At 44.8% G+C, this 25,214-nt stretch overlaps 1 protein-coding gene across 1 annotated transcript in view; it reads right to left on the bottom strand.

The window, feature by feature from the left end:
* Positions 1-21,175: 21,175 nt before the first annotated feature.
* Positions 21,176-25,214, bottom strand: part of WDR88 (WD repeat domain 88) — a 390,999-nt gene continuing 386,960 nt past the window's right edge. The window contains exon 11 of the mRNA XM_078671635.1: positions 21,176-23,083. Coding sequence (XP_078527761.1) covers positions 22,958-23,083 — 126 coding nt within the window. The 3' untranslated portion in view covers positions 21,176-22,957. The remainder of the gene's footprint in view (positions 23,084-25,214) is intronic.

Genomic DNA, 25,214 nt, shown 5'->3' with positions numbered 1-25,214 from the left:
AGCCTGCGCAGTGCGCAGGCTTTCACTTAGGCGAAACCTAAAAAGATCAACTCTGCACAATAAAATCACAAAAGTTAATTTATTTATTTGAATCCTTCTTTGAGTGCTGCTTTGCCTGAAGGAAAGATGATCATTGCAGTACTTAAAACCAGGTCTAAAAAGAGAGAAAATAAGCAGAGGTAAAATAAACAAACATCAAAGAATCGATGATAAACTACATTTAATCTATTTCACACATATATCTGATATAGGCACAACAACCACACACCTGTGTCTTGTGTGTACAGTACGGTCCTGCAGAACGCCACATGAGCATTGGTAAAAATTATTTGTTTACAAATCCTTCACTGGAGTAAGAACTAAATCAGTTACACAACTCTGGATTCATCCTTTAAGATCACTCTAGAGAAATGAGCTCTGCTTTCCCACAGGAGTGAAGGATCAAGGGCATGCCTACATTGCGAGTCACTCAGAAGCCTAGGCTATTTTTTATTTTATTTTATTTTATTTTAAAAGTTTTGTATAGCGCTAGCTAGACCAGGTATCAGAGCGCTTCACATACACATTGTGAAAAACAGAAGGGCCCTGCATTACCCAGAAGGCTGACAGTCGGTAAGCAAACCACGGATAAAGAATACAGCATTAACAATAAATAACTGTGCAAAAAACAAGGTGAATAGCACAGTCCGTTCACCAACAATCCTTGAATGGGAGTCAATTCGGAATATTGAGGTCTATGTTAGTTGACGTTGTTTCGGAAAGTATTTGTTAAGGAGATGGAGTTTGAGGTCCCTTTTGAAACAGGAGAAGGAGGGGTTGCATCTAAGGACTCCAGGGAGAGCGTACATATCCTAGGAGCGTTGCCAGAAAACGATCGGAATTGGGTGGTTTTCTTTTTCATTTTTGGTGGAATGAGAAGGAGGGAGTTGGAGCTTCTCAGGGTTCTGGTTTGACCTGCTCTTACCAGTTTGTTGTTCAGGTAGTTGGGGGCCGGAGAGTGGAGGGTTTTGTGTGTGATGCAGGCCAGTTTGTAAATACATCACCCTTCCATGGGAAGCCATTTGAGGGAGTTGAGAGCTGGAGTGATGTGATCAAATCTTTTTACTCCAGATACAAGTCGAGCGGCCATGTTCAGCACTGCCCTTAGAGGGGCTAGGTGAGCGTTTGGTGTCCCTGTAAGGATGGCGTTCCCGTAGTTGATTTTTGAGAGAACCAGGGATTGTACTACTGTCTTGAGGTCCTCATGGGGCAGAAAAGGTTTCAATTTCTTGAGGTGTTTTAGAGAGAAAAGAGCGCTTTTTGCAGAGTTTTTGATGTGGGCCTCCATTGATAGGTTCTTGTCAAGAGTGATGCCTAGAGACTTAACTGAGTCGGAGAGAACGAGGGGGCAGTTTAGGGCAACCAGATTCTTGAGCCACTCTTGGATAGGACGATGGTTGCTTTTTGGAGAGAATAGGATCAGTTCCGTTTTATCTGGGTTGAGCTTTAAGTGGTTGACGTTAAACCAAGTTTGGATCTCCGTTAGAGTGGTATTGAGGTGTTGGATGTCATCGGGGGACTTGATTTTGAAACAGATTTGGGTGTCATCCGCGTAAAGGTGGTAACTCACTCCAGCTTTTTTGATGATGATTGTGAGGGGCTCCATGAAGAGATTGAAGAGGGACGGGGAGAGGATCGAGCCTTGTGGTACCCCTAGTGTGACCTTTGTTGGCTTCGAAATGTGGTAAATAAATAATTAAATACCGGTTCTATTTTTCAGGATACTCATATAGACAGATAGCTCAATAAATAAGAGTCAGGATTCGAGGTATCTTGAGTCTGCAGGTTTTAATAAAGCATAAAGGACAGGAACAGGACAACCTGCACGGGAATAGGATGGCACGGCAGCTGCCAGGGAATGGGTGGGTAAAAGGAATGGCATGAGCAGCTTTTAATAACAGTACACGATGTATATATACTAAAACAAATACATAACATTCAATACAGTAGGCGTAGCAGTGGGCGTATACATAGACATGTGATATGAACGTAACAGAAGTGTCATGAATGGGGCGGAAACATGGAGGGGGCTACCTGAGGAGCCGGGACCTCTAACCTAGTGGTGCGCGCAAACGGGCAATGACGTGTTACTAGGGAGAACTGGGGGCTATGACTTCTGCGCTAGAAGAGGAGACTAAAGTCTGTGGAGTCAGAGCGACATGTACCTAAAGCCTATCTGGTATCTGGTGTTTAGAGAACATGTTGATAGAATCCAAAAGTTATCAGGGTAAAGGCTACTTGACACTAAGGCTGGTGCATGCATTATTCTACATGTATTGCGTGTGCGAGGAATATTCTATGAATATTAATACAGTATTTCTCTTACATGGAGACAGAAAGGCTAGACTATGACTGAAACTATTGATGCGATTCAGTAGCTTAGGAATGCAGAGAAGGAGGGCTGGACTGATAACTAGAAGCATAACATACTCTTGGCAGACAGGCAGGCAGAGCCAGGCCGGGCCGGGCACTGTGAGGCAGGAAGTAAGTGAAGGGTCAGGGATGCAGGTGGGGGCTGTATCGCTCCTCGGAGAGGGTTCAGGAGACAGGAGCTGAATCTGGTGTCCGGGCCCTTTTGAGGCCTAGAAACGGGGACTTTTACTGAATTAACGTGCACACTGTGAAACGTGGCAACATAGGTTTACATAGGCCTAATACTCGTAGTTTTCACGAGAACTGGAAACTGGCATACTAGAGTTGGACACAACTAGGATTGTGTCTTTAATCGATCATAGGGGGATACATATGCATATTAATCATGCACATATAACATAAGGTGGGGAACACGTAGGGACACACAACATGGCAAAATTTACTTTTCCACATTCCCTCCTTGTGCCCTACGTTTCCATCAGGAAACATCAATATTCATGATACCATCTATCATTTCATATAGCATCATTTGTTCGTCTCGAATTGTCTTGGAACGGGACTTAGGACTAGGAATACAGGATGTGGCACAAATGCCGCAAATCGCAGGGCCACATTGTAAACAGAGGCAGCAACTGAATATGATCATTACTGCTATACCTAGGAATGACAATACTTTCCATCCCCAGGCGGAAATTATACTCCAGAGCCAACCGGACCATGTCCAGGTGCCTGGATTCTGGTGTAACTGATGGGCAATTTTATGAAGTCTGGTTATAGCTGAATAAACAGACGGCGCGTTATTAGGAATGAAAATGCAGCAACTAGATCCGATGACTCTACATGCTCCTCCTCTATCGGCCAGTATGACGTCAAGAACGAGACGATTTTGGAGCACAACAAATCTCATAGCAGATTGCTCTTCGGTTAAGTTACCTAGAGCAGAAGTAGTCTCATTCACTACTGCTTCAAGGGTTCTGGTTAACCTACGGATTAACTTACTATTCTGGACAGGGCCTATAAAGAAGAAGAAACCTTTATTGAAATCTTGATATGTTCTAGAGTAGTTTCAGTTTGATCGATAATCGGGGACTCGATCTCCCTTTTATGTCTGATGTGTACTAGATGTGTGTTTCTATGATAATCGGATGGGGCTAGAAAAACTGGTGGCAGTAGGAAGGCAATGTAACAGGTTCCATCCCAATCAAGGGGCAGACGAACATATGCGGTCTGACCACAAACAAAATAAGAATGACGTGAGGCTTTGAAAATAGATTTCCCACTGTCACTATACTCGACAATAGTAGTACAATCACTATGTCCTACATGTGCGGAACCATTCTTTCTGACACATAATTCGCCTTTGACTGGTAGTACTGAAATAGCAGGCAAATCTGGAGTAGTATCGGACCGAACATTCAGGACCATGAAATTCGAGGAATAATTACCTAAATCATATACTTCATTTTCTAGATCTAACCCTGTTCTATGGGAAAGACCTTGCTTGTCTGGAAAACATGTTCTATTCAGAAGGGACATATCAGTTGAGGATGACGTTAACGTGGACCATGCTCCACACGAACCATTATGTGAGAACGGATAAGGAAAGAGTGGCAGAACTCCCTTCGGTGTCTGGAAAGGGGGGAGTCGACCACACACCCAACAATTAGTGGCATTGCTGGTCTGGTGTGAATAGTGTAGCATTCTAATAAACGTGTTATTACGCATAGCAAGACGATAGGATAACTCGTGAGGAGGCAGATCACTAAATGTGTGCTCTACTGTAGCATTGGAAAACATATGTACATGTGAAATTGGAAAACATAAATGCAGAGCATAACTTGTGCAGGAAACCATAAGACTCAAGAATAACAAAAAACATAAAATAATGATACATCTTTTAGAGTTTTGACTAACTCTCTCACTGTGGGGGTCTATCTCATACATGTCAGGAACCTGTCTAACCGTTTCACCCGAGAGGGACTTAGACAATTAAACTGGCTGACTTATTTTACTAGACCTGAGTTTCAGTTTATACTCCTGTTGCGGAGTTTTCTCTAACAGGGGAACTTTGAGTTCAGAGTCTGTTTTTAGGCAGTCTTTAGAAATGCGGCAGTCCTTAGCAAATGTCTTTTCTCGCACTCCATGGAACTTCTTTATGTGGGACAGGTGGATCCATCCTTTCCTTCCCTCCAGCTTGGCCGCAGTCCTTGTTGTAAGCAAGACTAGACAAGGCTCCTTCCAACGGGGCTCCAGCGGACTTGAACGATCAAAATTTCGCACCAATACTAGGGTGCCAGGAACGATTTCATGCGGTTTCACCTCGGTATTGTCTGGAAATGCGGCGGCAACCTGTGAACGACAAGAGTGTAGGGCAGACATCAAGGAAGCTAGGTAATCTGTCAGCATATTACTGGAAACGTCTGTAATACTGCGGGGTCTAGGTGTACCCCACATGTTTGGGGGGCGGCCGAATACGACCTCATACGGAGACAGACCTGATCTGGAATGTGCAACCATCCTCATATAAAATAGAGCAACTGGCAGAGCTACTAGCCAGTCTACACCTTTTTCTTTACATACTTTGGCAATTCGGATTTTCAGAGTCTGATTATGTCTCTCTACGAGACCGGCTGCTTCAGGATGGCGCACACAATGGAACTTCCACTGGTACCCTAACAGAAGGGACACATGTTTCATTAACTCAGATGAGAATGGCTGACCGTTATCTGAATACACGACCCTAGGGAGTCCATAACGGGGAAAGAACTCACGAACCAACTGCCTGGCAGTGGTCGCGGCAGTGTAATCTGGGACTGGATATGCTTCTGTCCACCTGGACAAAGCGCATACAACTACGAGGACATACTTGAAACCTCGACATCGCTCCATCTGAATATAATCCATCTGGAGGACTTCAAAAGGGTGGTCAGGAGGTTGGAAACCACCTTGTTCCACCGGGACACTTTTACCTGGATTGAACTGGCAACATATCATACAGGTACGGACTTTCTGCTTGGCTGCAGCTCGTAAATGCTTGTTGAACCAAATGTTCTGGATACTGTCTAACATAGCTTTTTCTCCTAAATGTGCAGGACTATGTGCGGTATTAATGATGACTTGAACCATTGAGTCGGGGAGAAACCATGTGGCTTTTCCCTTCGTCACCCATCCTTGATCTGTCTGGACCCCTCCTTGTTCGGACCATTTCTTGATTTCTTCGGACGTAGCATGTAACTATATGTCTATGACATCTTGTGTAGGGTCCTTAACAGTCATACAAGTAGTCTGATCTGGAGTGTGTGTCAGTGTTGCGTTAACTGGAACGTCTGGAGTCTGAGCTGTAAGCTTGGCTGTTCGATCGGCTAGATCGTTACCTTGAGAAATGATGTCAGTGCCTTTCGTATGTGCCTTGCACTTCATGATAGCAATAGCTGTCGGTAAATGTATTGCATCTAACAGAGCTTGAATGAGGAGACCATGCTGGATCTTGGTTCCATGAGAAGTCATGAAACCTCTTTCTTGCCAGAGCACTCCAAAGTCGTGTACGACTCCGAATGCATAACGTGAATCTGTGTAAATGTTAACTTTCAGGTCCTTGGCACGTATGCAGGCTTGGGTCAGAGCGACAAGCTCTGCTGCTTGAGTGGACAGAGTGTCAATACGGTGTGTCTCTATAACTTCGGTTTCAGTAGTCACTGCATACGCGGCTACTAGTTCTCCTGTACTCGTTCTCATACATGAACCATCCACATAAAGTGTCAGGTCGGGGTCAGGTAATGCAATATCTGTCAGATCTTGTCTTGGCTTTGTCATGGTGTTAACAACTTCCACACAGTCATGTGTGGCAGGATTTGAAGTAACTGACGGTAACAGTGTAGCAGGATTTAAAGTGTTGCAGCGTCTGATTTCTATGTGTGGCTGGAACAGTGTCAGTTCATAACCTGTTAAACGTGAAATAGTCAAGTGCTGAGTCTGTGTTCGGTTTAAAAGAACTTCCACGGAGTGTGGAACTTGTACGGTCAGGGAGTGTCCTAACACTATGGAATCACTTTGTCTGATAGCTAGAGCTGTGGCTGCAACTGACTTGAGGCACGCAGGCAAAGCCTGGGCAACTGGATCTAATGTGCTAGAAAAATAAGCACAGGGCTTGTACTGTCCTGCTTGATCTTGTGTGAGAACAGATAATGCAGTACCATCACGTTCTGTGACAAAAAGTGTAAAAGGCTTACTGTAGTTCGGTGTTGCTAGAACAGGAGCTTGGCATAAGGCTTTCTTTAACTCATTAAAAGCGAGTGTATGTTCGGATGTCCAAGGGAGGACAGTCAATACGGCTGCCTCCTGTGTCGTTAACTGTATCAGTGGTTTGGCTAGAAATGCATACTGAGGAATCCATTGTCTGCAATAAGAAGTGAGGCCGATAAAAGCTCGTACCTCTTTCTGGGTCTTGGGCTGAGGAAGACTCGCTATTAACTGGATACGGTCAGGTGTCAACTGCCTACCCCTCTTGGACAGTAAGTGTCCTAAGTAGACCACTTGCTGGACACAGAATTGAAGCTTCGAAGGGGACACCTTGTGCCCCATCTCGGCTAGGAAATACAGAACTGTAAGTGACGCACGTTCGCAGTCACGTTCAGAACGGGCTGTGATCAGTAGATCATCGACATACTGGAGCAGGGCAGTGTCAGCTGGCATGTGAATATTGTCTAGTTGTCTCTTAAGTGCTTGACTGTAAATACTAGGACTTTCTGTGAAACCTTGAGGAGCTCGTGTGAATTTATAGCTCCTTCCATTTAAACAGAAACCGAAAAGGAACTGGCTGTCTGGATGAATGGGAACACTGAAAAATGCGTTCTTGAGGTCGATAACTGTGAAGAACGTCGCTTCAGAATCAATGGCTGTCAATAGGGAAGAAATATCTGGGACTACTGGATACTGAGGAATGATACATTTATTAAGTTCTCGAAGGTCAATCACTAATCGATAAACTGGAGGTGCATTTGGATCAGTACGTTTCATGACTGGAATGATAGGAGAATTACATACATTGGAGTCAGTTTCTACAACCACTCCTTGAACAATGAGCTCGTCAATAATTTTGGATAAGGCTGCTACAGCCTCAGGTGGCAATTTGTACTGTCGGATTCGTGGTAACACTACACCTTGTTTCAGAGTCACACGATGGGGTGTGATCTGCATACATCCTACATCAGTTGGACCTTGCGCCCATAAATGCTGTGGTACATTCAATAATCTTGGATCAAAATCACGTAATACATAATGACCTTTAAAGTCTCTAAGGGACAAACGAACTCCTTCTGGGGAACAACAAATAATTGCACCTAATTCTTTTAATGTCTTGATGCCTAACAAATTTTCTGGACAAGACTTCGTAAGTAACAAATCAGTAGTTCGGGACAATGGACCTACTTCTAGAGAAACCGGTTTCGATATTTCATTAACAATTGGCTTTCCTGAAAATCCAAGGGAAACATTTCTTGAGCCTGAGAGCGGAGCCCCTGGAACCTCGTCATGACTGATTGTAGTCCTACTTGCCCCTGTATCAATCAGAAACTTTCTGTCTTTCCCTAATACTTGACTGTGAACATAGGGACCCTCTTGATCTACAGGTATCTCGATGAGAGGCAAGCCTACCTCCCTCTCTAGGCTGTTTCATGAATACTGCTGGTACTCTGGATACTCGGACTGTGCATACTGGTACATCTGCTGTGTAACATGCTGTGTTGCAGCTATAGGCTGCGGTACTGTAACTGTCTGTTGTGCATTCTGTGGTGACTGAGAAGTCTGTGTAACTTGTTCTTGTCTAGGCGGACGTGGTCTTTCTTTAGTCTTACCAGTAGCTATGATGTGTTTCAGAACTGCACACTCGTTTATAAAATGACCTGGCTGTTTACAGTAATTGCAGGTCCCTTTAACGGGAGCTGCAGGATGACTGGCTTGATTCGGACCCCTCTTCTGACTGTCTTGAGGAACAGATTGGGCAACTAATACTTTCATTTTCGTGTCTTTCATACGTCTCCTTTCGTGTTCTTGCACTTCCCTGATCCTGCTCTGGTGGTACTGGAGCATTTGCAACATTTGTGACGGAGTATTAGCTTGCCAGGTACTTTCGACTTTCAGGACTCGGTTTTTAACTTGTGGGCTTGAATTCTCGACTAGTTTAGTAACAAAAAGATGAGGGTATGACTCGCTACTTGTTTTCAAACCACTGTTAATAATAAAACATTTCTCGAATCTAGAATAAAAATCACTAGTATCTTCGTCTTGTTTCTGTTTACAGGCTGAGATGGCATCCCAGTCTTCCTTTTTCGTGGCTAGTAATCTTGGCAAAACTTGTATCAATAACTCGGGTAATTCTTTACATTTATCTCCTAGACCGGTACCTGGTACTCGTGTATTATCTTCAGCTTCGAGAGCTGTCCAATCTATCTTTTTCTCTCCCACCTCCCATTCTTTTTCTTTGAGTTTTTCGTATATGCCCGCAGGCAACAGGACCTTTAACATTTTAATGATATCAGGATACGTGTATTCTCCCATACGGAGCATGTCTTTTAATTCACGGTGGAACCCTGCTGGATCTTTGTCGTGACAGGGAATTAACTTCTTCATCTCTAAGAGTTCCATCTTTGTAATAGGGGTGTAAACAAATACTCGTTCTAGATCACCACCCGTTGTCCTAACTGGGTGTACTTCTCGTAACGGATGCTGTCTATCTATGTAGAATGGTTTATTTTCGGGGGGTGAGACATGAACAAAATGCGGATTCAGAAACGTTCGGTATTTGTGGCGCTGTTCTAGAATGATACTAATTAAATCGGTACCTAGACCTTTCCATTTATACTGGAGTAACTAGTTCAGAACATCATGTAACGGACCTGGATCAGAATGCTGTCCCTCATACAGTGTGATGAGGTGCTGGATCATATACATACCCACCAGTCGCTGCTCGGCTGGGGGCAGTTTCAGAAACGTTTGTGCCACTATTTCGTCTGGAAAAGTGGTAGAATCAGTAGTCCATTGGACTGCTGATCGGGCTAGTTCTTGTTCATGCATGGTACTAAGTTCACTATAACCTATTTGTGATTTCAGAATGTGATCGGTAGCTTGGAATACTTGTTCTAGAGAACCTTGTTCTGGTACTGGAGTGGGAACAGTTTTCTTGTAGTCTGGACGTGTATGTCTGTCGGGAAGTCTAGTTCTACCTACATACGCTATTCTGGAAGGATTCTCGTTGTCTACCTCTTCAGTAGAAGAGTCATTTTCTTTCTCGGTTGCTTGTATTGCTTCCCGTTTCTCGTGTAACTTTATTATTTCCTTACGGATTTTCTTGTACATACTCTCTATACTGTTCTGTGTCTTGTGTCTTCCCTCGGCTATATGATCACTCCACCTAGTCAGGACTTTCATTGCTTCTTGATCTTTTCCTGGATAATCTTGTTCTTTTATTAAGCAGTTAATTAAAAACTTTAAAATCATGAGCTGAATCTCGACTTTTCTTTGGACCATGGTGTCGCCAATACTTTCTGGATCTCTTCCTGTACGGATGAAACGATATATTCTGTCTAAATAACCTTTCATATTCGGCAGGGTGTCCAAATACTCGGTCACCCGTCTTATACGCAATGAATACAAGACCATATCATCATCGCCTGGGACTGGATCATAACGGCATTCGGTAAGTGCTCGCTTGATATCTGCAACTGACTGAAGTTTGGGTGAACGCTGTAACGCTCGTTCATGTAGCTCGAGTAACGTTAGACGTCTGTGTTGAGGCGGGGTACGAGGAGAATCTCCCCCCGCGGCCCCTAGACTAGAATCGTCGACGGATACTGTACGGGCTGGCAGAGTGACTGATGTAGCGGGTACTTGTACTGTAGGCTGGACCGGGGGTACCGTAACAGGCGCTGCAACGGGTGCCCCGGTAACTGGAGGAACAGGAATTACATTATTTAAGGGAGCTGGCGGAACAGGATTTGCATATTCTGGGACTGTGTCGTCCAAGTAGGACGAGAGAAAAATATCAGCTGCGGTCGGTTTATGACGTAACTTAGTCGGAACTAATGATGGCGGAAAATTACTGGATGCCTCCGGGGTTGCTTTTGGCAAGCCCTCGGCAAGAAGAGGATACATACCCTTAATAAGGGCATTTCTCTGTCTGTCTGACTGTTCTGCTTTAACTCGTTCACCTATTTCGATTAATTCCCTTTCTTGGGCTCTTTCTGAGGATTCTCTCCTTAATTCTGCTTTTCTGATTTCTTTTTCGGTTCTTTTATGAGATTCTTTGCGCCATAACTCGATGGCATCTTTCTGTGACTGTCTGGCTTTCTTTTTCCATAATGCTTCTTCTACTCGCATGATGCACTCGGCATCCCATGTGCCTGATACAGGCCATCTATATTTCTCTTCGAGATCTTTAGTGTAGTCTGACCATAAGTCTAGATATATTATGGCACTTAAGCCATGCTTATGATACATAAAATGACCTGGACTGTCCCTAGGCGGGACAGGGACTGGTTCCTCGAGCAGCCCTTTTCTGGTTTTTAACTGACGTAACTTAGAGAACAGAGGCATTCTTTAGGCTGGAATACTGAACACAATACAATACACGATAAACACAATAATGACTGAAAAAACAAATCACTCAAACCACGACATTGAAAACACATTGAATGACATTAAAATAACAGTTCGGACAGAATATTACCTGGAATACTGAGAACAGAACACATGAATTTCTCGAGAACGAAACTTACTAGAATTACTAGATGCACTGCTGAAACAGTACGAAACATACCGGTCCCATAAAGAGACACGTCAGGACCCGCATCCACCTAGGTGGACACTTCGTGTTGGATCTGCGTACCCAAACCCACGGACCAGAGACAAATGAATTGACTCTGTCTAGATACTACCCCAGCAACGGTACTCACCGGGTAGCAAGAACGGAAGGCCTCGGACTGGACTGGACTGCTACGACGACGGACTACGAACTTCGGACTTCAGTTACAGGTGGGCCTCCGGATACCTCGGACCTTGAACTCTCGGCTTGGGCTCTGGTCGGGACTCGCCGCGTTCCACACCGCCTCGTCTGGATGCTGGACCGCAACCTCCGTCTCCTCCGTGGGCCTGAGGGATACTTGAAGCAGAAATATCTGCACGTGCACGGTATGGTTCCGTCACGGCTGCAGAGGGTCAGGGGGCTTGCGTGGCTTCGCCGGCGAGTGGGGAAAGGGCAAGTCCCTATTCGGGCGCCATTATGTGGTAAATAAATAATTAAATACCGGTTCTATTTTTCAGGATACTCATATAGACAGATAGCTCAATAAATAAGAGTCAGGATTCGAGGTATCTTGAGTCTGCAGGTTTTAATATAGCATAAAGGACAGGAACAGGACAACCTGCACGGGAATAGGATGGCACGGCAGCTGCCAGGGAATGGGTGGGTAAAAGGAATGGCATGAGCAGCTTTTAATAACAGTACACGATGTATATATACTAAAACAAATACATTACATTCAATACAGTAGGCGTAGCAGTGGGCGTATACATAGACATGTCATATGAACGTAACAGAAGTGTCATGAATGGGGCGGAAACATGGAGGGGGCTACCTGAGGAGCCGGGACCTCTAACCTAGTGGTGCGCGCAAACGGGCAATGACGTGTTACTAGGGAGAACTGGGGGCTATGACTTCTGCGCTAGAAGAGGAGACTAAAGTCTGTGGAGTCAGAGCGACATGTACCTAAAGCCTATCTGGTATCTGGTGTTTAGAGAACATGTTGATAGAATCCAAAAGTTATCAGGGTAAAGGCTACTTGACACTAAGGCTGGTGCATGCATTATTCTACATGTATTGCGTGTGCGAGGAATATTCTATGAATATTAATACAGTATTTCTCTTACATGGAGACAGAAAGGCTAGACTATGACTGAAACTATTGATGCGATTCAGTAGCTTAGGAATGCAGAGAAGGAGGGCTGGACTGATAACTAGAAGCATAACATACTCTTGGCAGACAGGCAGGCAGAGCCAGGCCGGGCCGGGCACTGTGAGGCAGGAAGTAAGTGAAGGGTCAGGGATGCAGGTGGGGGCTGTATCGCTCCTCGGAGAGGGTTCAGGAGACAGGAGCTGAATCTGGTGTCCGGGCCCTTTTGAGGCCTAGAAACGGGGACTTTTACTGAATTAACGTGCACACTGTGAAACGTGGCAACATAGGTTAACATAGGCCTAATACTCGTAGTTTTCACGAGAACTGGAAACTGGCATACTAGAGTTGGACACAACTAGGATTGTGTCTTTAATCGATCATAGGGGGATACATATGCATATTAATCATGCACATATAACATAAGGTGGGGAACACGTAGGGACACACAACATGGCAAAATTTACTTTTCCACAGAAAGACAGGAGTCGATTTTAATTTGTTGCGAGCGATGCTGGAGGAAAGAGGTGAACCATTTTAGAACAGTGCCATTTATGCCGGAGCGCTTCGACAAGGTCTCCAGAAGAGCTGGATGATTAACCGTGTCGAATGCCGCAGATAGGTCAATAAGGATGAGTAGGCAGGCATTACCATCATCTAAGGCTTTGCGGATGTCGTCCGAGACATTGAGTATGGCTCTTTTAGTGCTACAACCTTTCCTGAATCACGATTGAAAGGTGTTGAGGAGGTTGAACTCATCAATGTGTTTATTGAGTTGGTGGAGAACACATGACTCCAATGTTTTTGCCAGGAATGGGAGGTTTGAGATAGGTCTGAGGTTGTTAAGATCCTTAGGGTCGGCTCCTGGTTTCTTGAGAATGGGTGTGATTTGTCCTAGTTGAAGGGAGTATGGGACATAGCCTGAGGTGAGAGAGGCGTTGATGACTTTTGTCCAGAAAGGGGAAATGGTGTGGTTGAGTTCTTTTATGATTGTGGAAGGGAGGGGGTCCATGGTGTGGGAGGAAGGTTTAAGCTGAGAAATTATCTTGAAGACCTAGTTTTCCGCCATTAGCTCAAAGTCGGACCAGTGCGCATTGTTTTTTAGCTGGAGGCCAATCAGATTGTCCATATACAGCACTCTTTCTGCGTGGTCAGGGGAAGAAGAAGGGGGGCAGGTTATGAGGGAAAGAGTGTTTGTGGCTTGAATGAAGGATTTTTTATTTTTTTTTGAAAACCTTTATTTAAATGTAAATGTAAATGTGGGATACTTGTAAAGCGCACTGTTACTCTAACCGAGTGTCCTGGCGCTGTAGACCTCTGGGGAACCCGTCCTGGTTTTCCCTGTGAGATGGTCCCTTTCTGGGTATCTCCAGGGTGAAACCAGGCATCCCCGGCGTCTGGGGGCCGTTGTAGAGATGAGGCAAGCTTAATGCCCAGAGTTGCCGAGTGTGTTCCCTGGTTAGAGTAGGCACTGAGGCGAGAATTATCGAGTCCGTTGACCCTGGTCCAAGATCCTGCCGCGTCGGGAATTGAACCCTGGTCTCGGGCCGTTCTCTGCTTACAGGTCTGCCGCCTCTAACAAGTGAGCCACACCACTCCACTCTATTTAAATTTGCAAAGTAGTACACAAGCAGGCCCACAACCACAGGGGCCGGCCGCAAGTGTAGCAAATGAATCAGGATATAAAAACAAGAACATGACCGAAAAAAAAATATCATAGATACGTCAGTTGTGAGTGTGCACTGCAAAGCATAAGGATATATGAGGTTTTCGTTTTTTTATGTTACGTAGAGTAGGAACGGCTGCAGGAGCAATGGCGTCACACCACAGAAAATAAGAAGAGGTGAGGGGGGGACGTACCCCGCAGAGCAAACAGAATCAGGTGTTGAACCATACAGTTGTCAAAACAATACAGTCGCCGAGGCGGACCAAGAGCAAAAACAATACGACAGCTAGCAATATAGCAGAGCACCATTCTGAAAACCCGCCCTCCATGAGCCTAAAGGCATAATCGAGTGTAGAAGCCTTATAAGAAAAGGAAAAAGGGAAAGAAGACAGCCAACCCTACTAAAGAGGTAAAGAACCCTCCCAAAGACAGACGGAAAAGGAAGAAAGGGACCATAGAACATAACAAACTAAAATAACAAACCCCCCCCCCACACCCGCCACCCCACATCACTGTAATGGCTACGGCCTACCCCACTAACAGCGTGCCTGTCGCCCAGGAACTGCCCCAAAGAAGAGGGAGAGAAAAAGACACAGAATTCACTAAAGAATAAGAATAATAATAAACTGGAGGAGGGCCTTCAAACATGTCCACGGCTACTCCCTCCCGCACAATATATTCCTCCCCAAGGCAAACAGTAGACAACAAAAATCGAGCATGTCAAAGAGAAATGGGGAGCATTATTCACCTACTACCCTATCAGTTATGTCGTGAGAGCACATATCCCCCGCGGCTGCCCGCCTACTAAAGTACAACCTCTGAAGGAGCAAATTTATCCTTGGCCTTTCTTTACGAATCCGCCAATGCATACCCGTCGACCCACTGCCATGTCTGATGGTACGAGGAAGGGGAGCGTCCAAAAGAGACCAAAAAGTGACACACACATGCAAGTTGGACGCCGCTGGATACCAACACAGTCATCATCACAAAGAATCATTTGTCTCGGTACTGCCCCAGGACATGTGGTCCACACCAAGCGTACAGGGTCCAAGAAGAAGGAAACAGCCAGCGCAGCCGACCGTTGCTGGAAGATTGCCTAGGACGCCGGAGGCTGTGCGTGGGACAAAGGCACCACTGTCTGTTCAAATCCAGAACTTCGGGAACAGTCCAAACCTACGGCCAGCGGGCCACACGTCGCCACATAGTCCGAAATGTCCAGCTTTCCCCCATTCACAGGGGCGGCCACGACACTCTCCTCCTGTTGGAAATGAAACAAATCCCTGTGTACCTGGGGACAGGTCGATCTCAACTGGTCCGACGTTGACACAATATCATCCAGCTTCCTCCCCAACACTCGGGCGTCGTGAGCCAGGGTGAAATGAAGGGCACCGAGGGCTGCGAGAAGATCAGCATACATCAGCATAGCTCCTTGCGCCCGCTCCATTATGCTCCTCTCAGCAACGCACTCCCAACCTTGCTGGGGCCCAGCATATAGGGTGATAGACTCCACCCTACCAAGATGGCCGGAGAGCAGTTCCACCTTAGATTGTGACCGGGACACAGACACTAGCGCATCAAGGGCCATGGTACTGCAAACAGGATACCAGAGGGTGGGCAAAATATGTGCCCAGTGTGTGTCCACAGGTAAAAACCATCCTCGCCCTGGAGCAATATTAGCGAAAAAATTCGGGAGCGGCCCGCGAAAATCGGGACGAGTGGCGAGCAGCTCACCGGCAAGGGCTCAGGGAATTACAGAAGCATCTTGGACTTGCCAACTCGGGTATGCTCTCGATCCGCTCCGCTCAGTGGTAGGAGTGACCACGGTGAAATTCAGGCCAATATGAGCGCCACTCCGGTAGTCCGACTCCGCCCAGTCATCAATGGCCGTTGTTGTCGAACTAGTACCCGGCCATGTTGTCCACCCGAGGTCCCGGTGTCAGGGTTGCACAGGCCGCCAACTTCAAATAAACATTTCTCCGGCGGTATCTCCGTCAGAAACTTCAGGAGCACACGAGCGGTCGCCGCTCTCAATCACCATCACGGGTATATAGCGCAGGCTCAGGATCTCATGCAGGATATCCGTGCGGGAGGCGGAGGTTCACGGAGCCGGGGGCTACGCTGCCATCCCGGTCGCCATCTTGGCTCCTCCTCTTGAATGAAGGATTGATCAATTTTAGAGACTTTATTAGTGAAGAAGGAGGCAATTTCTTCACATCTCTCATTTGTGGCTTCGATATCTTGAGAAGGGGTGCCGTTAGTTTGGCTTTTGACAATGCTGAAGAGTGGGCTGCACATTACTGGTGTGGCTGGCCCTAATTCCAGGTCTAGTCTTTGAATGCAGGAGCTGCATGATGGGTAAGTGCAGTTGCAAATGAGCAAAGACGGACTGTGTTAAAATAACAGTAGGTTATGTGCTGTAAAATTTAGTGGTGAAAGTTGTGGGTGACGTGGTTTAATTAAGAGTTAGCTCAGGGACATTAGGTAAAATGCTCACTTTAGTTGGACAGTGCATGTGATGCCTACTAGAGTCTTTTCAACCAGATTTGGAGAGGCAGGCACCTCATGAGGACAGTAGCAGCTGTCACCGGTCCCGGGTGGTGAGGCGGGGGGCATGGGAGACCGAAGGACGGAACAAAAAAAACACTTACCTGGGACGGCCTGCCCGCCGGCAGACGCATCTCCTGTGTCCTCCAAGTCAACTTCCTGAACACTCCCGGCAACAGGAAGCTCCTGGAAGACAGGCTCACCTGAGCCAATCACAACTCTGCAATGAAGCGTTGTGATTGATTGAAGCGCCGTGGATCGGCGCTCAGACTTCAACAGGGAGCCGTACATGTTCCAGACCAGGCTGTGTAATGCAGCCTGGTAGGAACATGCAAAGTGTGCATGGACTGTTTTGTCGGCCTAAGAGGACCGGCCAAACAGTTCATGCGCACTTTGGGAGTGCACAGCACTCATCCCCTGCTCTGGCCAACCCCGCCCCGCCCGAGAGCCACTGACAGCCATAGGAAAAATAACATAATAATAACAATACTTATCATGTTATTTTTCTGTTTGTTTAGTGGAGCGACGCTCCTCCACCTTAGCGGAGGAGCCGATGTTCTTGCAAAACATCAACAAGCGATCCATACCAGAAAAGTAAGATGACTTCTGGTGCATGTTACGTCTTGACATCACCCATCTGTGAGGCAGCTGGCATATTGGAAAGAAAAAAACCTCAAGAAAGCCCTGCGTCGAGGAAGCCACAGATGCTCACAGTTCCGGAAACCTTCTATACAGGGTTCAGGCTCCACAGTAAATGTGTTCACAACTTGAGAAATCTAACTAAGAGAGATAGGGTGACATACTAGAGTATACAAAAAGTGATGGATGGAATGCTTGAATTAATATCAGGGACTGTTAATTACTCGGACCGAATTCCAGCCCATTGTTAGTTTGCACACCATGCCAACAGACAAGGGTCTTGTGCAGTGTGTCACTGGAACCAAGCTGTACCCGGCTGATGAGCCCAAAACTAGGGCGAAACTGGTCCGAGTTGCTTGTGTTCCTGTTCAGGGAGGACCTGGCTTGGCAGTTTGGATTGAACTGATCCAACTGGAGCAGGGTCAAGATGGTTTGCATATAGCGGGGTCCAAACTGAGGTGACATGGTGAGTGAAATAACAGTAGATTGGGATTTGGCCTGAGTAATTGCCAATGGCTGAGATTAATTCTGACATTCCGTCCATCACTTTTTTTATACCTTAGTGTGTCGGCCTAAGTAGAACTGGTATGCCCAGGCATGGGTCCCGTGGACACAGTGTCACTGAAACCAAGCTGTACCTGGCTGATGTGCCCACAATTAGGGCGAAACTGGTCCTGAGTTGCTTGTGTTCCAGTTCAGGAAGGACATGATTTGCCAGTTTAGGCTGGACTGTTCCAATTGGCGCAGGGTCAAGTCTGTTTCACATACAGCTAAGGTGACATGGAGAGCAAATAACGATGGATTGGGATGCGGTGCAAGTAATTATCATTTGCATTTGTATATAGCTGGGTCCAAACTGAGGTGACATGGTGTGCAAAATAATGATCGATTGGGATGTGGCCTAAGTAATCACCGCTGGCTGAGATGAATTCAAGTATTCCATCCAGCACTTTTTTGTATACTTTAGTCTGTCACCTTAAGTGGGACTGGTATGCCCAGACGTTGGTCCCGTGCACACTGTGTCACTGAAACCAAGCTGTACCTGGCTGATGAGCCCATAATTAAGGGGAAACTGGTCCTAGGTTGCTCCTGGAGGACTTGGCTTGACAGTTCAGGCTGGACTGTTCCAATGCGAGCAGAGTCATGACTGATTTGCATATAGCTAGATTCAAACTGAGGTGACAGGGTGTGCAGAATAGTTATGGATTGGGATGCCGCCCGGGTAATTACCAGTGGCTGATATTAATTCAAGCATTCCACCCATCCTTTTTTTGTATACTTAAGAGAGGGAGGGCCACATGTACCAATACCTGGTTACAAAATACTGGTCACAAATTTTTATGGGACCAGTAAAGATTTTTAAGAACCAAACAATGTGGTAATTAGTCGGGTCTTACAAATCCAAATCGTAGTTGGTCACAAAAAGACCTACTTCGTTAATATTAATGAGGTAGGTCAGTATATTCTGACTCACTATGAATGGAGACTATTGTGGGAATAGTGGCATGCTGAGGCCAGTCCACCACCACGTCTGTGATTGTTTTAAAAAAAAAGCTAACTTTTTTAGATATAGTCCCATTTTCATTAAAGGAAAACAGGCTGCCTTTTTAAAAAAAAGTGTCCTTTTTTAAAAGTTTTTTAAGAGTTGTCAATTGTCTGCTGTAACACTGGCCACTCTTCAAACTTTTTTTTTACATTCACAAAGGGTAATGGGTCTCCTTCTCTTCTGCAAAAGCATTACCCCATCATTTAAGGTGTTGGTAAATTTTCAATGTTTTGGAACTAGATTTCAGTCAAAAACATTGATATATAAGATACCGATTTTGTATTTTTGATAACTTCCTCTTTCCAAGCCATGCAATTCTGTTTTGCCAAATCAATGGTTTCTTTCAAAACACGGTTGATGCGTTCCACCATACCATTGCTCTCGGGATGATATAGTACACACCGCTTGTTTGATGGAACACGTCTGTAAGAACTCTTCCATTTCATTTGATACCAATTGAGTTCCATTATCTGTTAAGATGACCCCAGGTAAACTTTCTCTACCAAAGACCTCCTTGAGAAACACTATAACCTGTTTGGTATCAATACACTTGGTGATTTTAACTTCTGGCCATCTGGAATGTAAATCAATCAACACGAAGACATCATTTTTACAACCATTCCCATGAATAGGCCCCAAAATGTCAAACGCGAACTCCTCCCATGGCTTTTTAGGACACTCCCTAATGACCATGGGTTGTACTCTGGGTTTATGACACTTTTCACTCATACAGCAAGGTACACAATCTCTCACAAGTCGTTCGACTTCCATTCCTGGCCACCAGGAATTGAGTGAGTCTCTCTTTCATTTTAGACATCCCTTGATGTCCTTCATGAGCTAGCTCAAGGAGTTCTTGACGAATGTAAATGTAAATTGATATTTGTATAGCGCACTACTCACCCGCAAGGGTCTCAAGGCGCTTGTACGAATACCGCTGTGGAACCCATCCTGGCTTTCCCTGTGAGGTGTCCACTCCTGGGCACCCCCAAGGTGGAGGCCAGGCATCCTTAGCGTTGTGGGGGCCGTTGTGGAGATTAAGCAAGCTATTGCCCAGAGTTGCAGAGTGGGACTCCATGATTGGAATAGGCACCGAGGCGAGAATTATCAGGTCCGTGGAATTTTGAGCCCAAGACCCGCCGAGGCGGGGAATTGAACCCTGGTCCCGGGCTAGACCTCTGCATCAGGATCTGCCGCTCTAACCATTGAGCCACACTTCTCCACCGATACCCGAGGGTACTTGGTACCCTCCACGAAGGGTACCAAGAGGAACCAATCAGGTACCTCGAAAGATAAGGCCTTCACATTCAGACAATTCATCCTTTACTTGCCAATATTTCTCACAATCCCCTTTCACTTTATTAATCCATCCATTTTTTAGCAAAGAAGTCAGCTCAAGGCAATCTTTGTCAGAAGCACACTCCTCACGCCATCTACTTTCCTTCATTCCAACACTCTCAATGGTGCAAACCCATTCATTAGGTTCGTCCTCATCAGGATTGGAAGTGGAGTCACCCTGCGTCACCAACCTTGACAGTGTATCAGCGACACTGTTCTTAGCACCTGGTAAGTATTCAACTTTAAAGTTGTATCCCTGAAGTGCTACTACCCACTTGGAAATCCGTCCTGATATCGCATCAATGCCTTTCTTATTGAAAACGTGACATAGGGGCTTGTGATCAGTCCGTACTTCAAATTTCAAACCCCACAGAAGATTCTTTGGTTTCTTTATGGCCCAGTGAAAAGCAAGGGCCTCTCTTTCAATAACAGAATACCGCAGTTCAGCCCCTCTAAGACTTCGTGACAGGAACAGGATTACATTCTTAATGTCCCCATCTCTCTGTTGTAACACAGCCGCCAGACCTTTCATGCTAGCTTCAGTGATGAGAACTGTTTTTTTTGAGGGATCAGAACTTTTTAACTTAGGAGTCTTCTTAAGCATGACCTTAACCATATGGAACTCTTTTTCACAAACATCTGACCAAATGAAATCCACACCTTTACACAAGAGTTTGCACATGTTGACACACATATCTGCAAAATTCTTCATAAACATACTATAGCATTCTGCCATTCCGAGAAATGTCATAAGTTCCTCTTTGTTGGAGGGAGATGCTAGGTTTTGTATAGTGTCGACTAGTTCAGCCTTGGGTTAGACACCTTGACCTGAAATGGTGTGCCCAAGTAGTCTATAGAGGACCTCTGGAACTTACACTTGTCTATTCTTACAGTAAGGTTGTAATCCTGAAATTTCTCAAGAACTTCTCTGAGTCTGGCATCATGTTCTTCCTCATTTTTCCCACAGACAAGCACATCATCTTGATATATTTTCACTCCTACAACTCGTTTCAACACTCTTTCTAACGCTCTCTGAAACATCCTCGCCGCCAGTGTCAAATTCTAATTAAAAGGGAGATGAAGAGGCTCCAAGTAGAACAAATGAAGATTAAGTTTATTGCAGTACAATTGATCCCATCCATCCAGCAGCTTGTGTCAGATGCAACTGACAGTATTCAACAGTAGACTCATCGCACCAGGTTCTATCACCATGATGCTACTTAAACATACAGAAGGTGAATAAAGAACGAAGGAGATGCAGGGAACTTGTAATTTGTATAATACTAGTCACATTTTGCAATTTTAGTGCTACACATTTTAAATTATTCCAAGCTCACTTCACCTTCAGAGGAATAATAACCCTCAATATTTCACACTCATTTATTTACACGACCAAGCTTCACAAACGTATGGAAGCAAAGAATACCTTATACTGGAAAGCATTTTATGGAAAACAAGCTGCTTCCTAAAACAATATTGTTTTTTTCAGTATTGTCTGCATGTAAATACATGTAATAATGGCAAATGTTTGATTACCTATGTGTTAGCTTCAATAGCCAAGGCAATTGAACCTCGAATGTTGTACAAAACTTTATAACTCTCGCATATTATCTACTTCCTATTTTAAACATACAATTGGACCTCTACCATACACTCCAAATGTATTTCACGTCAAGTCTGGATCACTTGTCCCTTCAGAGTGCCTACCTTTGGGGCCTCTGAAACATTTACGTTCATAACCACCCCCGCCCCACCAAATGATCTCTTATACAAAATTAGTCACTAAAACCAATCGACTTTGCATTTGCAGTGGGTAGCATTTGGGATTAAAAGCATTAGGGACTCAGCAGCGTTTAATCCTCAATTTTTCGGTTACAGAATCTGCTTCAGTCCTGAGCAAAATTTTATCAAGAAGGCTTTCTGAATGTTGTCAGTTCTTAGCATGCTCTTTGTTACCGCAGGTTAAAATACATGAGATTTGTTGATTAGTATTTCCTGACTGCTTTATCATCTGGAACCAAGAACATTCCAAAAATTGACAGAATAGTTATGAAAACTTGCCTTTCGGAAACATATGAAGCTGCATTTTTAAAATGCGGCTGAAATCTTCACTTGGTTTTAATGATGTTAAAATAAAATCTATTCTCAGAGTTCTAGCTGCACTGGCCAGTTGCACCATCTCCTCACTCTCTCTATCAAGTTTATGGTGGGGATATTGCTGTCGTACAGTTTCACATCAAACTGGAAGGAGACTTCCACCGATATCCTCTGTGACATTAATGGCAAACAAAACAAAATACATTTTTTCTTGTTTTTGCCACCTTTTTTTCTGGACTTTTGAACCAGATTCTTGAACCCAGTACTCTGTGTCAAAGAAGTTAGCTAATGTCCTCAAATTTGGCGAAGATTTCTCTGATCAGAAAGTACATTTATTACTACTAATCAAGATCATGGAAACGAAAATCTGTATCAATTGGGTGTGCAAAATATTTACTTGAACTTACGAAAAGGGTTACAAAGAAGGCTTAAACCATTTGGTAATTTGCTACTTCTGGATTTTTAAAAATAAATAACAATTATGTTATGGGCAAAAAAGAGTATGTGTTTGTGAGTGTGTGTGTGTGTGTGTGTATATATATATATATGTATATATATAATATATACCTACTTCGAGGAGCCACATGTACATTTATATAAACATGTGCACGGACTCCTAAGGAAAATGCAAAATGAATGTTTTTACTACTAATATTATAGTCATTTACACGAATACCACAGTTCACACCTTGTATGAGCAAGGAATGCCTTTTTTGATTTATTAAAAACAAGTTATTTCTCATCAAAATATACTCTTTTCAGTTGTCGTACGCATTATGAGATGGGTAGTGAAGGCAAAATGTTCCTCGAAGGAGAAGCTAGTCGGCAGAATACACATTTGGTTATTAATTCGGGGTCATCCCAGTTCGCGAGGGAGAAAGGCTTTCCACATTCTTCACACTGATGGAATAGATAAAAATACTTTTAAAACATTCTTGCAATCATTTGGAACAATTTATAACAATGTAATTTCCCAAAGTGCATCTGTAGTCCATTAGCACTTGTTATTGACCCCTCTTTGTTATTCATCTGGATTTGTACTAAAGGACTACACATATCACCACACATTGTAACAAAACCATGTATCTTTATGCTTGTACATGAACTATATACCAACATTGCAAGTGTATCAAGTGATCATACAAAGCTTAAAAACAAAAGAATTTCTCTATATTGAGCTTGGACAAAGTGTGTGCAAGAGAACAATGCAGACATCGTACATAAGGGAAGTGAGCTAGGCTGGCACCTCTGGGCCAACCATAAAATAAATCAAGTTGATGATATACTCACGCAACAAGTTCTCTAAAGTAATTCTTACAAATACAACAAGAATGTGGACTCCTTGCTTCACAACTCTCTAGATATAATCAGCTTACAGGTGTCCTTTAATCAATAATGGCAAAAACCCAAGACATAGATAACCTCCATATCTACAATTGCACAACATGTACACACATAGAAGGAGTACAAGAGAATTGTCTCTGGTTTATACAACATCTTCATGGAATATTCTTTCTCTATTGACTCCTCATCCGCATTACAACAATGGTGGTCTTCATGACTGAAAATACAATGGTCTGATGAGGCCTGGGGCATCCTACTGGAAAACTTCTATAGAGGGCTCATAGATTCTCATCTGAAATGTAGTTATTTTAAAATATTGCATCGCTGGCACTAGTCACATTATATCTAGCCAAATTCAGCCCGACTCCCTCTGCTGGAGATGTCAAGAGCCCAACTGTGACATTGTTTATATACTGTGGGAATGTAAAAAAATGTGGACTTTTTGGCTTCAGATTGAGAAAAATTTGAATGACTGCTCTCCCATTAGTTTTTCCTTTTCAGCATGACTGTCACGCTTGCATGATATTTCAGATGAACCCCGGATGTCTGAATACACTTACAAATGGCTTCCCACAGCCTTGGTCTTGCTAAACCCAATATACTACTTTTTTGGAAGAAAAAAACACTCCGGACAATTCAATTTCGGTTTGAAGATATGTTTGAAGTGACGAAATTAAAATCTTGTGCTGCAGGCGCATTGGAGCATCTAAAATAAATTACATGAAAGACAATAGGCGAAGACGCATACTCCATATAAGAGGACTTACCGCTTGAACTCTGTGTTCCTGTTTAGGGTGGGACCTCATCCCTCAGCCACTCCGCGCCCAGGAGGGGTGGGGCTACATGCAAGCGCCTAAAAGCGCCAAGTACTTCCCACAGAGTGGATGTTTCTACACAGCGGTTCACTGTTGCCTGCACCTACTGCCTAAACTCAGTGTTCTTGGTTCGGGGGGGACCTCGTCCCCCAGCCACCCGCACCCAGGAGGTGGCGGAGCTACAACCACAAGCCTAAAAGCACAAAGTGCTTCCCACAGTGAGGGTGTTTCTACACAGCTGTTTCCTGTTGCCCCCCTTTACCCCGTGAACTCTGTGTTCCTGACTGGGGTGGTACCTTGTCCCCCAGCCACCCCCCACCCAGGAGGGGCGGGGCTTTAACCACATGCTTAAAAGCACAGAATGCTTCCCGCAGCATGAGTGTTTCTACACAGCTGTTTCCTGTTGCCCGCACTTACCGCCTGAAATCTGCGTTCCTGGTTGGGGTGAGACCTCATCCCCAAGCCACCCCAAGGCCAGGAGAGGCGGAGTTACAACCACCTGCTTAAAAACGCTGAGTGCTTCCCGCAGTGTGGGTGTTACTACACTGTGGTTCCCTGTTGCCCGCACTTACCGCCTGAACTCTGTGTTCCTGGTTGGGGTGGGATCTTGTCCCCCAGACCTCCTGGGCCCAGGAGGGGCAGGAATTCAACCACATGCTTAAAAGCGCTACGTGCTTTCAGCAGTGCAGGACAACCCCGGGCCGGCGCCCTGGAGAAGACCGGGCTAAGACTGGCTGGGTTGGGCCATCCCTCTTATGTTCAACATCTGAGACATCTTTTCACTTTAGGTTTTAAGGAGAAGCGGAGGTTGAACAACGGAGAAATGCAAAATATCTCCTCCAGACCCTACACTAGGAACAACCTTGGACACT

Source organism: Lissotriton helveticus, chromosome 12 (assembly GCF_964261635.1).
Source record: "Lissotriton helveticus chromosome 12, aLisHel1.1, whole genome shotgun sequence".
NCBI lineage: Eukaryota > Metazoa > Chordata > Amphibia > Caudata > Salamandridae > Lissotriton > Lissotriton helveticus.
Note: the sequence above shows the minus strand (reverse complement) of the source record. Positions and strands in the feature narration are given on the sequence as shown.